General features: G+C 36.3%; 1 protein-coding gene across 2 annotated transcripts; it reads right to left on the reverse strand.

The window, feature by feature from the left end:
* Nucleotides 1–595: 595 nt before the first annotated feature.
* LOC306853930 (uncharacterized protein) lies at nt 596–15685 on the reverse strand. Of its 2 annotated transcripts, none has more exons than XM_079391642.1 (5): nt 15576–15685; nt 10929–11921; nt 7821–7921; nt 2237–2410; nt 596–1192 (listed from the first exon to the last, which is right to left on the reverse strand). In XM_079391642.1, exons 2-5 carry the CDS (start codon nt 11846–11848, stop codon nt 963–965), a joined length of 1425 nt encoding a protein of 474 aa, XP_079247768.1. In that variant the 5' UTR covers nt 11849–11921; nt 15576–15685; the 3' UTR covers nt 596–962. The 2 variants fall into 2 exon arrangements, with proteins under 2 accessions (XP_079247768.1, XP_079247769.1); XM_079391643.1 differs by lacking the exon at nt 15576–15685 and adding an exon at nt 15012–15064.
* Nucleotides 15686–15945: the final 260 nt, after the last annotated feature.

Genomic DNA, 15945 nt, shown 5'->3' on the forward strand with positions numbered 1-15945 from the left:
TGTCTTATACAAAAGCAATACATATATTTTACACGAAAACAATTGTTCCAATCCATTTTATTACCCTTGAAAGAATATCTATATATTGTTGATGGCCTATTATTGCTCAAGTTAGGGTATCTTTACCAGTCTGTTGCACAATCTTTGTTTACTCTTTATTCATATAAGTTCAGTAAACTATAAAAGCATCAATGCAGTGTTGTAATGTTAAAGCATCTGCTTGAATCACACATTCAACCCCAGTGTCATACTTCCTGCAAATCATGGGTGCAACCATACGACCAGTTTTGCCAGACTGAGAAAGATGAAAACTCTCCTTCATGTTTTATTTGACCTGCATGGCCTCTGCTGGTAGATGCTGGAACTTACACCATTAAGCATCTTTGTTTAATTTGTTTTACTCTTAAAACCTTCTGTAATAATAGCTGTAAATGGAAATGTTTTGACAAAAATAAGTCATAAATACATATCTCTACACTTGCTGCCTTAAAAGCTACAACTTATCCATTTATTCAGAATATACTGTCACATACTGAAGCTACTTGCTGTTCTATATGCTGCATTATTCTGCATTAAAACACACTGACAGAGTCTTACTATTTTAATCATAATGCTTTTATTAAAAGATTATATACAGTGCGTAAATAGATCACATAGTGAGTGCTTAGAGAAATGGTACAGATTTGACCTGCTCAATAAATAAGCAAACATATATTTTATGCTATTGTGATATTTCACAGAGTAAGTTATGAGCATTGGCAAATTACAGTCTACTTCATCTTAATTGGTGAGTGGTGTTCACCCAACTAGACGTCTTGAAAGAAAATAAAAATCAACTTGCATAACTGTCCTTTGAATGCATTTTAAATATATTATCATATTTGTATAATGGAAAATAAATGTATTAAAAATATCAAATCTGTATTCAATTTTCTATATGTACATGTTTTATCGCGCAGGGCTCAGGTGTGGCAGTTGTACAGGTACGTGCTGCTCAGGCTCCAGTCTGGAGGGAAGTCCTGCGTGGTGTGATTCTTCAGGTGTTTCTGCATGGCTGCCAGGCTGCTACAGAACTCCAGACACAGGGTGCATTTGTAAGGAGTAGCACCGCCGTGAGTACGCAGATGCTTGATCATAGCCGAATAGTCACGTGAACGCTGGCCACACAGCCGACACTCGAATGGTTTTTCACCTGGAAGAGAGACGAGGAGAAAGAACTGAGCTGGTTTCAACATGATTTGCTAGAATCCCTAACCAAATTTGTAAGCAGTGTTGTTATTGTTAACTAAAACTATTACAAAGAAATTGGAATATAGATATATCAAATATAAAGTAAATATAATAAAATACAAAATCAAAATGTTTAAAATATAAATATTAAACTTAAAACGCACACACACACATAATTGAAATATATAAAATAAATAACAAGATATAAAATAAAACTAAAATATAAACACTACACTTAAAAAAAAAAAACATTTTCAACAAACTAGTTAAAGTATTATGAGTAAAACTGGAATGATATAAAAAAATAAAAAATTGTATAATTAAATTAAATATAAAATAAAGCTAGAAAAAATATAAGAGTTAAAAAAACTTAATCTTTAAAAAATAAAGCCTTTTTTCAGAGAAGGCTGTCAGCATCAATACAGTTGATATTTATAATTCATGGAGATCACATAAAAAAAATAGATATATATAACTATATATATATAGTTTCTGTAAATAAAATATAACATTTATTTTATTTCAGCTAGTTGCCAAAGCAACATTTCTCATTTTTCTTTACTTTATTATCAACTTAATGTACTAAAATATATAAATCTGAAATAAAATTTAATAAAAACTATGTAAACATTTAAAAAACAATTACTTAAAAAAAAAAAAAAACTTTAACTAAACATAAAAAAGAAAGCAGAAAAAACAAAACAAATTCAAAATATAAAAAAATAAATCAAATACAATAGTATCTCAGTGATACTAAAGTAACGCTAATTCAGATTACAGATCTAAGCTTGATGCAGTGAAATACAATGCACAGTTTCTTAGAAAGTGAAATCTTTATCTAAATGAGTGGTGTCTGGTCCTGCTTCTATAGCGCCACCTCTCTGCAGAGTTCAGCTCCAGCCCTAATTGAACAGACCTGAACCAGGTCTTCATGATCACTAGAAACGTCCAGGCTGGATTTAAACACTGGAGGAAGGTGGCTCATGGGTATAAAGGTTAGTTGTACCTGTGTGCACCCGGTGATGTGTGTCCAGCTGGTGTTTAAGGCTGAACCTCTTGCTACACTGTTTGCACTGGTAAGGCTTCTCTCCTCCGACACCCCTCCTGAGTGAGCGCAAAGACCGCCTGTCCCGTCCGCCTCGGCCGCAGAACTTACACCTGAGTGCCATTTCCCCAGAACCTGCCAGCGGAAGATGAGAGAACAGTAAGTGACAAACGGATGGACTGTAAATAGACATATTCTCTGTTATCACTGGATCTTTCTAATGCAGTTTCATTTCAGAATAAAACCACAGACAAAGAGGTTTGAACAGCCAAATGAGCTCTATTGCTCAGTTTACGTATAATGTTCAGAGTCCATTTCATCCAAAAAAGAACAATTTGAAAACTCCAGTGAAAAAGTTGTCCTCTCACATCAAAATTCGCCAACATATTTGTTGCTCTGGATGGTTTTCGCTTGATCTGTACACATTTCTCTCTTGATTCACTTGACTTTAATTAGCAATATATTTACATTTACATTTATTCATTTAGCTGACGCTTTTATCCAAAGCGACTTACAATTGCTATATATGTCAGAGGTCGCACGCCTCTGGAGCAACTAGGGGTTAAGTGTCTTAGGGACACATTGGTGTCTCACAGTGGATTCGAACCCGGGTCTCTCACACCAAAGGCATGTGTCTTATCCACTGCGCCATCACCACCCCAATATATGAATAGAGGACTTGTATTTCAGCACAAAGATGTTAAAAGTTTCTTAATGATGAATGTATCATACAAATGTAGCTTTTTGCTTAGTCATTTGAATTACTTGTGGATTGTTTTGGTGTTTTTATCAGCTGTTTGGACTCTCATTCTGATGGCACCCATTCACTGCAGAGGATCCTTTGCTGAGCAAGTGATGTAATGCTATAAATTTCTCCAAATCTGTTCAGACGAAGAAATACAAACTCATCTACAACTTGGATGGCCTGAGGGTGAGCACATTTTCTGGTGAACTATTCTTTTAAATATGCTTTTTCTTGTTTGAAGAGTTGTGAATTCACAGATATATTTTTCAATTCCTTTTAGCACTTACTTAAAGATATACATGCTTTTTAAATAAGTTGTTTATTACGTTATAACAATAAGCTCTCAAATAACCTTAAATGGTATCTCTTGCAATGAACATGTGACGTAAATAGTGACTTTTCGACTAAAACTCTAAATACATCATCTGGGTCACTGAGCTTCAGGCCAAAAGTGTAGCAGCGCTTCACAAGAACGCAGGGATATTTTTGGTGTGATGCTGGGCAGCTCTTTGGCCCCTCATATCTGCTCAAATGTGTTTAAATTTGTCTAAGTGTTGTCTAATGCGCTGCTGGTGACAATTGTTCCATTCGCTAAAACACCAGTTAACCAAGCGTGAAAGGAAACTTATAGTGTTATCTAATTATTAATCTAAAAAACACAGTACGGTTTCATTTGTTAACAGAAGTTAACTACATTTTGTTAACATGAACTAACAATGAAAAATGCATTTGTTGGTTTACTAATACATTATTAAATCAAAAGTTGTATCCATTTATATGTAACAGTTGTATTATTAACTAACATTAACAAAATCGTTGTTAATGTGGGACCAAAATAATTTAGCTGGTTTATTACAGAAAACACAAAAGTGCACCTAAAAATATTTGTGATAATAAAAATATAAACCTAAAGTCTAAAAGCACTAGTAAAACTGATTTAGTACAATATTTAATAATGATAATATTTTTTACTTTGCTTTAATGACAGCAGCTTTTGAGCACGTTGAGCGTCTTGTGTGTTTCACTGCATGAATGCAAGGAAATTTGTCTTTTATACAAATTTATTTTTTATACAAAGTTAATTTTCCTTTGCACCACTTTCAAATGACACGAGAAGGAGACCACATCTTTATCATTGAATGCGTATCTAAACGTGGTCATTTTCAGCCAATGTAGATGTGTGCATGATGTTCGGCAGACGCTGATAAAAAAAAAAACGCTGCACAATTTTCTTACAAAAAAAATAAAAATTGTCTAAAGATGAAATTATAAAGAATAATGTATGGCCTTTAGGGCTTTTTGTATTTATTATTCACATCATGAATTATTTGTTTAAAATGTTTAACATCATAACATTTCTATTAATTTCCTAATTAAATACAACTGATTTTAAATGTGGATCTAATTATACACGATTCTAGTTGCTAACATCCTTATATAGTTAAACAGTGTCCATCAAAATGTGCATCAATGTAATAAACTGAATAAATGAGGGTTGAGGGACACAAAATATGTTGTCTGACATTGTGATGTCTGCCTTGAGGAGACTAGTTAAGAAGTTTTCCGAGAAATGACTGCATGTTAAAGAATTCTAATCAGAAAGATCAAAAGTCTTGCTGGGAAATATCCAGTTCTGTTAAAATAATAAAGCAAACAAATGTTTATTTTCTATCAACTCTATGTGAAAGGGGCTAGATTAAAAGTGATTTATGGTCAAAAATAAAGTGACATCTGAGCTTTGGTAGTGCACAGCCGAGGGGCCCAATTTTAGATAAACACATCCTGTGGCAACTCTCTCTTGGTGTGCGGCCTAGTTTATAGCTCTCCCTGTCCACACACACATACATATACACCACATCCTCTCCTGTACAGCTAAAAATGTAAAAAAAGCATGGTTAACACTTTCTGTCTTTATATTTGCGGAGACCTCGCTTGTGACAATCATATGGACACTTGCAAGGTTGTGTAAGCTTATACTTCTGAGCTCGCTGAAACACAAGCAAAGGCAAAAGTCATGTGTGAAACAAAAGCAAACATACGTGCCCAAGTTTGACATCGTATTCACACATATATAAACGCCCACACATTCCCACATACCCCACGATCTCTCTCTCTCTCTCACACACACACACACACACACACACACACACACACACACACACACACACACACACACACATACACTAACTCAGGATGCAGCACAGTAACATAAAACTTCTGCAGAAACCTGCGCCTTTAGAGCACAAGTTTGTTGTTCAAAAAGGTGCCGTCGAACATTCTTAAAACTGAGGATTTAAGTTGTTTGATGCATTTTTTTTATATAACCAAAATCTATAAAAAGCTAAAACTGTGCAGCTGGTAACCTAAAACGACTTTAAAAATGACTTTAGTTGGCGTAACCTATATGAAGCTAATGCTGTCATGTTGAATGAGTCATATGCCACAGCACTTTTAGATTGTCGCAAATATTTTCATTAAAGTTAAAGAAAATATGCATCTTATATTTCAGAATGTAATACACATGCTGTTAATGCTATTATACAACACTTCTATTTGTTTTATAATTATAGACATGCAATTGTATGACCTTATGAAATACATGATATATGCTTACTGCACCACTCAAAAATGAACATTTGCTTAAAATGTACTCATCATCAGGCCATACAAGATGTACATGACTTTGTTTCTTCATCTGAACAGATTTGGAGAAATTTAGCATTACATAACTTGCTCACCAATGGATCCTCTGCAGTGAATGGGTGCCACTAGTATTTGTAACAAAAGTCCAAAATCCATATTATAACACTTTCTCCAGTAAAACAGTCTACCCCATGTTGTCTTCTGACATTAAAATCCACTAACATGTTTTTTAGACTGTTTTCACTCATGAACAGTGCTTGATCTATGCACATTTCTGTCCTGATTAGGATTTTTCACTGGAGAAACAGTATTATAGATAAAGGACTTGTACTTTAGCAATGATTTTAAAGTTGAAAATGCCTTAATGATGGATTTGTTTCTTACAAACGAGCATCTTTTTGGATTATAAGATTACTTGTGCATTATTGTAATGTTTTTATCAGCTGTTTGGACTCTCATTCTGACGGCACCCATTCACTGCAGAGGATCCATTGTTGAGCAAGTGATGCAATGCTATATTTCTCAATTTGTTATAATGAAGAAACAAACTCATCTGCATGTTGGATGGCATGAGGGTGAGCTAATTTTAATTTTTGCGTGATTTAAGCCTTTAATAAAAATAAAAAAAACTACTTACATGTATGTGATATAACACATACAGTCTAAATTACATAGTCTCTTAAAGATAACATCTCATAAAAATGTGTTACTATCATTCTCACCCCAAAATGCTCTGTCGCGCATATGCTCACACACACACAAAAAGCGCTCTAACCCCAATTTGGATGAAAAAAGAACAAGTCAACACTTCTCTTTTGGTACTGTATACAAACCACCATGAAGCACAGAACTGATCGACCGCAGGACTGTGCTGATGCACCACGATTCAGAAGCCACAGTTTTCTCTCGCGCAGAGCTTTACACCCCAGTTTAGCAGGTAAGGGGTCATTCACTTTTGTCTTTGTGCCCTGAGAACATTATGTAAACTAGGACAAAGCACAACCACTATTGGGACTACGCAGTAACCCCTAAAAAGTATTTGGACACTAGATTAACTTACAATGTTCAAATGTTTTTGTATTAGAGGCCAAGCGGCATCTGCAGTGCTGGAGCGTTTCTCAGAACTAACTTCACTTTCGTTAACTGGTGTCAACATGAGTTTTTTTTTTTATCTGAAGTATGAAGTCATTTCCTTCAGGTTCATGCAGATGCCCTAGAACAATATTCACAGGTATAGTTCGCTGCATTAATCTGTGGCAATCAGAAAGCATCTGAATACTTTGTAGGTGTACATTTAATTTTGAATATTATATCAATTTGAAGAGTGCACATGTGGTGCCGCCTTGTAAATAAATGCATCAGAATTAAATACATTATCAAAGTGGCAATGACATTCACATTTAAGTTATTTATAATGCTGGGTGCAAGCAATATCCAAAGCAACTTTAAACTGCATTGAAAGTATAGATTTAAAAGTCATGCATTCCCTGGGATTCAAAATCATGACCTTGGTCGACTGTTTGAGCTATAGGACTGATAAAAAGGATCATAAAAAATGAAGAAAGAGATTTAAAATATAGAAATAATTTTTATTTTTCCTTTGCATTTTAACTCAGGCTTGTTCGCTAGTCTTTCTAATAAACATAGAGTTGTGAATATCATTGGCTTTGTAACAGATTGCCTGTGTTCCTCTATTGTAAGTCACTTTGGATAAAAGCGTCTGCTAAATGCATATATTCACTGTGTAAAAATAAATGTAAAGTAAAAATGATTTTAATGGGAAATTTTGGCTTGGTATTGTTTTGGAAAGATTTCAAAGGAATCAAACTGATAAACTGAACTTTCATTGATGTATGAATGAATTTTGCTAAGTTTTTCCACTGTCTACAATCCTTTTTTTTTTTTACCGCTGGCAGCGGAAGAGAGGCAACGGCCACCATCTTTTAGCTCTTTGAGAGATACACAACATTTACATCCTGTTGCGTGCATCCATTCCTCTGATCTATGTAAAAAGTAGGTGCATCCCAGAACAAATCTGCAACTCTGCCGTGCATTTTGTGTTTCTGCAAGCTTCTGTATGATTTTCTATATGCCTTCTTTATACTGGGCAGATAAGAGTGTCTAGATTCATTTTTGTGTATTTGCACAACATATTACCTGAGGTTGATGATCCAGTCGTTGGCCTCCAGGGGTTTTCCAGGGCCGGTTTACCGCAGTGTCTGCAGCATATCTCCCTCTCCTCTTGAACCTTTGGCTTCCTGTGGAACATTTCATCATGTTAGCACCCATTCAAAGATGCCCATATTTTCCATGCGTAATTAGTGTAGACGGTCACATTTAGGACTCATCATCAACAATTATCTTCAAACTGAGTCACTGCGTTTTCCGCTGGTGTTTTTTAAACCACTTGTTGATCTGGTCAGCTAACACCTGCAGGTTGCACTTCTAGAGCTGCATTTCCACACATTCTAGTGTGTTGCTAGACCACAGCTAATTTGGACCAGCAGGTAAAGGTCCGTGAGAAACTCACATGCTCTTAGGTGTTGCTGCTGATAACCTCTGTTAGACTCAGTGTGTTATCACAGTTGTGTCATTATTTAGGAGACTTCACAGAATTTTCGAATATACAATCTTGCAAACCTTTTAATGTAAATGCTTCAGCCTAAATAATTTGATAAATGCACATATGCCTAGGTATGACTTTCCGCACACACTTTTTAATCCACTTTTTTGGACCGTATTGTGAAGGAGAAGCAGTCTACAAATATTTATAGGAACTTCTTAAATGCTTTAAAATGCATCCCAGGATGCACCTGACGGTTCAGCGTTTAGAAATACTGTGAAATTAGTAGGTGTGAAGTATATGTAGAGAAAATATACGAACAAACATCGATCTACAGCATAGCCCAACGCAAGGCAACACACTGCCATTCAAACTTGTCACATCTATTTAATCAAATGATTAAGAAAATCAATTTAGACTTACATCACCTCCTTCTGTCTACGACCAAAAACTGTAGGAACAAAGGTTTTGTGTTCAGGTAGCAGGAAACTATGCAAGCAGACAATGGTTTCCTCTGCCGGAGTCAAGCAACCTGCAGCACATCTACAGTGTGAAGGAGAGCTCATGCGATTCAAGTGTTTAGAATCAAAATAATATTAATATGCTCTCATAAATTTCACATTATTTGGGATGTTTAACCATGTGATATAATTGAGTCTAAAATGGTGTGTGGGCAGCTTGTACTGTTTCCCTGTGCGTGTATAGATAAAGAAATACTGCGTTTGCTCTCAAATGTTTCGTTTCAGCATGGATTGAGCAAAAGAAGCATAAAGATCTCTGCCTCAATCGGGCACCTGTTTTTGTGTGTGGCAAATTAGGGAGTGGAACAGACTTTGGCTAAAAATGAGACTGAAATAGAACATCCTCCTCTGAGGGTGGAGATGACTGACTTTCATGTTTACTGTTTGTAAAGTTGGGGACAAATGGGGGGGGGTCCCCTCAGTTTCGGCCTTGATAGTAAGTGTTGTGTTCCAAAACACTCCTCCAACATATCCAGTATTTAGTGCACATGGTGCTTCTGTGCTTTTATACTGCCTCAAACAGTATAAAAGCATAAGCATAAGTCATACAAATCAAATTTGAATTATATTTATTTTTCATGCCCCAAAATGTTTCATTACAATGATAACATAATTGTCTTTATTGCATAAATACTGTTATTCCACTGCAGTGGAACCACAGACAGTTATTAGTTCCCCTCATTTTAATGGAGCCTGTAGAAAGATAATTCTTGTAGGTGGAAAATGTGTCTGTTGGAAAGTACAGAAAGAGTAGAGTATCACCTAAGTCACATTCATAGACACACACACACACACATACAAATGCAAGCATATACGCTACCCGGCAAAAGTTCGACATGCATGACTGAATTTGTTTCTCAACTTAAAAATGACGTTATAAAATAATTTTGTAGATGAATGCAATGCTTGCATATGGTTTTTTGTACAAAACTGTTTGTACAACTATTTTTGGTTTTTATTATGGATAGGTTGAAGCGGATAGTGAAGGTAAAGCAGTAAACACGTGTGAAATCCTTCAATGCAGTTTAAAAAAGCTTTTCAGGATTTACTACTATTTAAAGAAGGAAAAGAAAAGAAGTGAAATAGTAAAAAAAAAAAACTTGCTGGGCACTACAGTAGCTATATTACACAAAGATTATTTTATATTCTTTTATATATTTTAAAATATTTTAGAGAACATGGCTTTTCATTTTAAACTTCAAATCAGGATAAAAGTCCATTTCAAGCAACTGTAAGGTTTTCTAAGACTGCATGACCTCAGTTCCAAAATCTAAAAATTTAAATAAGTTAAGCCTTACTATCTTGGTCTGTACAGACAAAGCCGAAAGTTTGAGAATATTTTTTTAAATCTAAAATATAAAACACTTAAAAGAATGATTCAAAACTTTGCATAGTTGCAAACCATTCCTTTGTTTGCACTTTTAAATATTAACAATATTAAATATTTAGCGAGAGGCTATATTAACTGATACAAAAAAACTTCAAAGGTAAGCAAGGTCAGATTTTGCGGTGGTTGCTCTTGGTGGTGTTGCATTCGTTAAAAAACAAGTTTACCAGGCTAATGGTGTTCTGTTGAAATTAGCTGACTATGATGTGGCTTCCTGTCGAAAATATCACGAAAAAAAAGACGAGATTTCTTTCACCATGCTTACAACACCCAGATGTCTTATAACCTTGGTCTTCTCCCTGAAAAAGATGGACGAGTGGCTTTTGAAGCTCTGTTTAAAAAATAAATAATTTGTTTTATTGAATATTCAATGTTTAATGTTTAGGTATACAGAGGGCCCAAAACGTATTTGAACACTTAAAAGCAATTCACTTCCTTTTTTTGTCACCTTCATGTTGTTGCAAACCTGAATTACTTCATTCTGCAGAAGATATTTTGAAGAATGTTCACCAAACAGTTTTGGTTATGAATGATTTCCTTTGTATTGACATAAAAACATAGAGACATTTGTCAAAATATCTGCTATGATGTTCCACTGAAATAATTATTTTGGGCAAACTATGCCCTTAAGCCACACATAAGATGTATGAGGTGTATGAATAATAAAATGTTCAAAATCCTTTTAAATTGTGCTTTTGCTGTCTGTCTTTAAAATCAATTCCACACGATTTGATAAACTATCTAATCCAATAACATTCATTCATTGTAAGTGTCACCTGTGTGTCGTTTCTTACCTCTCTTGATCATCTGACACGGACTCCGTTAAAGCTGCACTGATAGAGAAGTTCTTTCCTTTCAGACCAGGAACGAAGGGACTGTCTTGAGTCACCGGAGGAGAGTGTATGAGAGGGTGATAGGGGTGAAGCAACCCTGTGTAACCCATAAGTGAAGAGGAGACCTGTGGCTGGAGCGAGTGGTGGAGGATGGGGTACATGGGTGTGGGGTAGGGATATGCTCGAAGGGAGTGGAAGGTCATAATTTCTCTACAGTTTAACACCATGCTCCTAGACGGGCTGACTGGCGGCCAGCAGAGGCGAGGGCTTGGAGACGGAGAGCTGGAGATGATGGTCTCTCTGGAGAACATGGGAGGCAGAGGAGACACAGGAGAACAGCTCTTCTTATGTGCGTCATGGACCGATCTCTTGGTGGAAGAACGTTCTTCTTTTAAAGAACAATCAAGGAGGTCTTCATCCACATTGTGGCTAGTTTTAGACAACTGAGTGTCCTTGTGTGCTTTGTCATCTTGGAGGGAATTTACCACTTTTGTGTCTGTCTTAGTTGGGGATTCTGGATCTCTAAGTTGTGCTTGACATTGTTCTACCAAAGACTCCACTTCTAGGTACTCAGCGCCCCTCAGCAGCTCCTCAAGATCATCTTTGGGCACCTCCAGCGATTCGTTGTACACATAGTCTAGAATTTGCTTGAAGGTGTGGGAAGAGACTCTGTCTATAACGCAGCAGTACCCTGAACTTGGGCCGTGCTGGGTTGTTAGCTGACGCTTGAGACGTTTGCTCGCCAGAGCTAGTATCAGAGCGTGGGCTTTAAATGAAAGGCCCTCCACGGTGAGAAGCGTGTCACAAAGGGTTCCGGCCTGGCGGAGCTTCTCCGTCTGATGCAGAAATGGCACGTGGTGAGGGTTATGAATGCGGATCATCTTCAAAGAGTGAAGGGTGCGGCTGAAGTGAGATGATCGGGTTTGATGTCGAGATGAGAAATCTCATGTCAGCCTTTAGATGGGGGAAAAACAGAGGTTAGTTTGTCGTGGGACAATGAGGAATAATAGTCGACATGAAAGAGATGATGAAGAGAGAGAAAAAACTACTTGTATAAATCTTAAATTAATCTCCCAGGAAAAGATTGACATTTTATGCATTTAGCAGACGTTTTTATACAAACGCGACTTTACATTTTATCAGCTCTTTAAAAAAATGTAAAATAATTGCATTACATGAATTATACATTTTTGTCTAATATGATATATTATTTAAAAACCATTAAACCGCTAATATATACTACACATGTATTACATATCCCAAACAAAAATGTTAAAATAATTTAAAAACACTGAAAAATTAATAAATACATTACAGTTATATTTATTGGTAATTAAGTACAATCGATAAAGCACAAATTGTAATATTGTTTTTTTTTTTTTATGTAGACAATATTACCCATTTCTCTGATTAATTAAAAATATATATTTTAACTGTTTATCTTTTTATTTTAATTGACTTGTCAGGTTGATTGGCTATTGTTTATTCATTCTTCAATTTATGTATGCATCTGGCTTAGGTATTGTTTGGATATAAAAAAAAAATAGATCATTAATAGCCCCCCCCCAAAAAAAAGAAGAAAAAAAAAATCAATATCATCAATAAGCCAAAAGATTTATAGGCCTATAATTTTAACTGAACTCAGATAAACTATTCTTGTCTGCTCATTTGATGACATATATGTTGAGATATCAATCTTTAGACGTCTATCATGATTAAGATGATCAATCTTAATCAGACTTTTTACATGCATCCGAGGACTGATCAAACCTTTCGTTGTTCAGCTGTTAACTAAAAGAGATTGCGTAGCTTTCAGACAGATAGACCGAAAGAAAGACTGAAACATAGATAAGCCCGAAGGGGTAAATAGGCTGCACTTAGCAATATAAGCCATTTGACTTAATTTCAGAGATTGCAAAAGACATATTCAGAAGAATTGAGCAGGGTTTCTCATCAGTGTCACAACACCTCTAACCTACTTTCATACATCAGGCAGACAATCTAATTCACAAAATGAATCTCTAAGCAATGTTTAATCATTTCTATCTCACAATACATTCAACCGTGAACTGGAATTGCGTTGTCTGTGTATGGCACAAAGCAGAGGCGGACATGTCTGGTCATGTTAGGCGGCAAAGGGCCTTTCGCATTTTGCATCATCTTTGAAATTTTGCTGTGGAGCTTTTGCGATGAAGCCACAGACCTCTTCAGAATGTGAAACTCTGACTAATGCCGGTACGCTGAGACTCGTAAGAGTTCAAGTTTGTTTGATCAACAACAACAGTATCAAAGCCATACAGTAGGTCGGTTTAGATATGCATCTACTGTAGTAGCAGTGTGATGTGGTGTCTGGTGAAGCGTTTGATTACAGTACATCTCAGCTGCCTTCTAATTCCTCACAATTGCGCAGAAGTGATGCGGACTATGTGGGGAATAAACGATACTCGATCTGGAAATGCGTGCAAAGAATGACACTCCAAATAAGAAACATGACCATCCTGTAATATGAAATTGCCGCCTTTGGACAGTAACGAGATGTGCAAGATTCAAGACGTAAGGATCTCAATCGGCGCTGTATGGTCCATTGTCTTTCAAACAAGAAAGTCGTAGCGTATTGAACGCCTGCAAAAACTTATGCTGATACGATCACTCCCCCTCAGCGAGGACGCAACGGTGACGGATTGTGTGGAACACACTGTACTGAGATGACGGTGCTCGATGTTCTAATTACTAGAATTGATGCTAAACTGGTTAAAAGTGAGACACACACACACACACATCACGCACATACACTCAGCAAAGCATGAAAAGCAACCGAAACAACTCAACGTTAATATTGTGAGGCATTATAGGCCTACCAAACAGGTGTGTGTAGATACTTTCATAACTGCCCAAATGAACTGTTGAGAGTTTACGCACTAATATAGTTTACATTTCTGGCAAACACGGCTTATGTGATCTGGAACTAAGAAACATAATAGAATGGTTTACCCCAAAATTAAAATGCTGTCGTCATTTACTCACGATCATGCCGTTATGCATCTGTACAAATGAAGATTGTTGAAGAACACTGGTGTCCAAACACATTGAACTACATTGGCTTTCATTGTGCGGATGTACAAAGCACAAGACATTTTTATTTTTATTTATTTTTTTATTTTAGGTGAACTATCTGTTTAAAACTGAATATAGTCAGCTGCCAACAAAATAGATGACTTCTCCTTTGCACCTTTGTTTGTAGCATTAGCTTGTGTGTGTGTACCTTTTTTCTGAAAAAAGCCAGATGAGTCATGTATTATACTGTAATATTAAAGTCTAGTGTGTCATAAATATAAGTGAGTCATATTACTGTACTTAATCTATACCAAAGATTAAGCTTAGAATACAGTATGTGTCATTAATTAGTCCTTAGACATGCAAAAATTAATATCATATTGCCAAAGCTACCAACCGTAATGCATCTTTTGCTCTTGTTTTTGCTTTACAGAAGTCACTCGAAATTATGAATCAAAGCTGATTAAAAAAAATAAAAATCTAGTTATGTACAGAACGTAAAGCATATTGTATAGCCTATGCTAAACATATTCTAAATTCTCAGTCTAAAATAGCCTAAAAAACAATAAAATATTAATTAACCGTTTCATGCATTACTGCATTTGCTATATTTTCTCCAGCAATCATAATCACAGTCACTCCAGCAACTAAAAAAAAAAAAACAAACAGTGCTCTGTTGTTGTTCTGTTTATGATAACGGTAAAATTAACTGCGCAAAATGAAATGCAAATTTTAACACCAAGAAATTACTAAAAGCGTTGCAAATATTTTGAAGTTTAACAGTACGCCAAACAAAGCACGTCGCAGTGAACGATACCTCACCAGTTCCTATTCTTTCTTCACCCATTTCTTTTAAATCCCTGGTGCAGTTGAATTCTCATTTGAGCGTGAGAATAAGAAGAATGAAACGGAAGATGTGCTGTATTTACGATGCAATTTTGACTCAAATGACTGCAAATTCTGCAATAGTGCAGTGAGCAACTGACTTACCTGCCATGCAGACCTGTGAATGTCTGAATCTGAAATGTAGGTTACCCTCTGTCCCATTACCAAACCGAACCCTTTCCTTCATAGTACGAAACTATAGTACGTCAGATGTCAAAACAAATAGGCCTATCCAACAAAAGGCATTACCCCTGGTCACAACAACCTGTAAGCGCTATCAACAAAAATCTCACCCACTAGTGAAGAAGGAACCTATAGACTATGTAACAGACACTCAAATGCAGGTGATAACTTTAGAAATCTGCAAAAGTGCGACGGTCAGGCCCACATAAAGAGAGACAGTGCGAGAAAGAGGCCCATGAGTAACAGGGGAAAACCTGTCTGCAATGACACATCCTCTCCGGGCCTGCAGTTAGAGAAGACCTCAACACACACAATCAGACACTTGCACGGATGCTTTTGTAATCAAAAGATGTTTTTCCAGATATAGAAAGCACGGTACTTAGTAATGGGGGAGGGGGAGAGGTATAGAGACAGCAGAGGAGAAATGGCAAGATGACACTAGAAGAGAGAGAAGTGCCTGACTGACAGAAACTTTCAAAGACGTACCTATGCGATCAAGGTAGAGGCTGCGTCCTGCTGCGAGCAAGTCAACAGAGATGCATTAACACGCATCGCGACCTCAACCAGAGGTGTCATCGACCAGTGGAAGCCTACATGTGGGTGAGATCTAGCAAGGCCACCTCTAAACTCAAACCAGGCCCTCCCCTTACACCTCAGGCATCTGTGATTGGTCTTCTTTTGCTTCCTTTCACCATTTTTTTTCTAGAAATCAAATGCATCTGTACTGTTGACTTGTTTGTCCATTGAAACCTTTCCTGAGCAGCAGAAATACGAACTGGTCAAGCTCAGAAAGTTCACTGATTATGATATTTATAAGAAAACAATTTTTTTCAAAACCATTTTGATAAGAGAAATA

The sequence above is a fragment of the Barbus barbus genome (assembly GCF_936440315.1).
Source record: "Barbus barbus genome assembly, chromosome: 34".
Lineage (NCBI taxonomy): Eukaryota > Metazoa > Chordata > Actinopteri > Cypriniformes > Cyprinidae > Barbus > Barbus barbus.

What these genes read in the sequence shown, in the direction of transcription:
- LOC306853930 (XM_079391642.1), bottom strand. Translation starts at nt 11,848, where the DNA reads ATGATCCGCATTCATAACCCTCACCACGTGCCATTTCTGCATCAGACG. An exon ending in GACTGGATCATCAACCTCAG is followed by an intron (nt 2,411 to 7,820) that starts GTAATATGTTGT and finishes TTCCGCTGGCAG; the next exon opens with GTTCTGGGGAAATGGCACTC. An exon ending in ACATCACCGGGTGCACACAG is followed by an intron (nt 1,193 to 2,236) that starts GTACAACTAACC and finishes TCTCTCTTCCAG; the next exon opens with GTGAAAAACCATTCGAGTGT.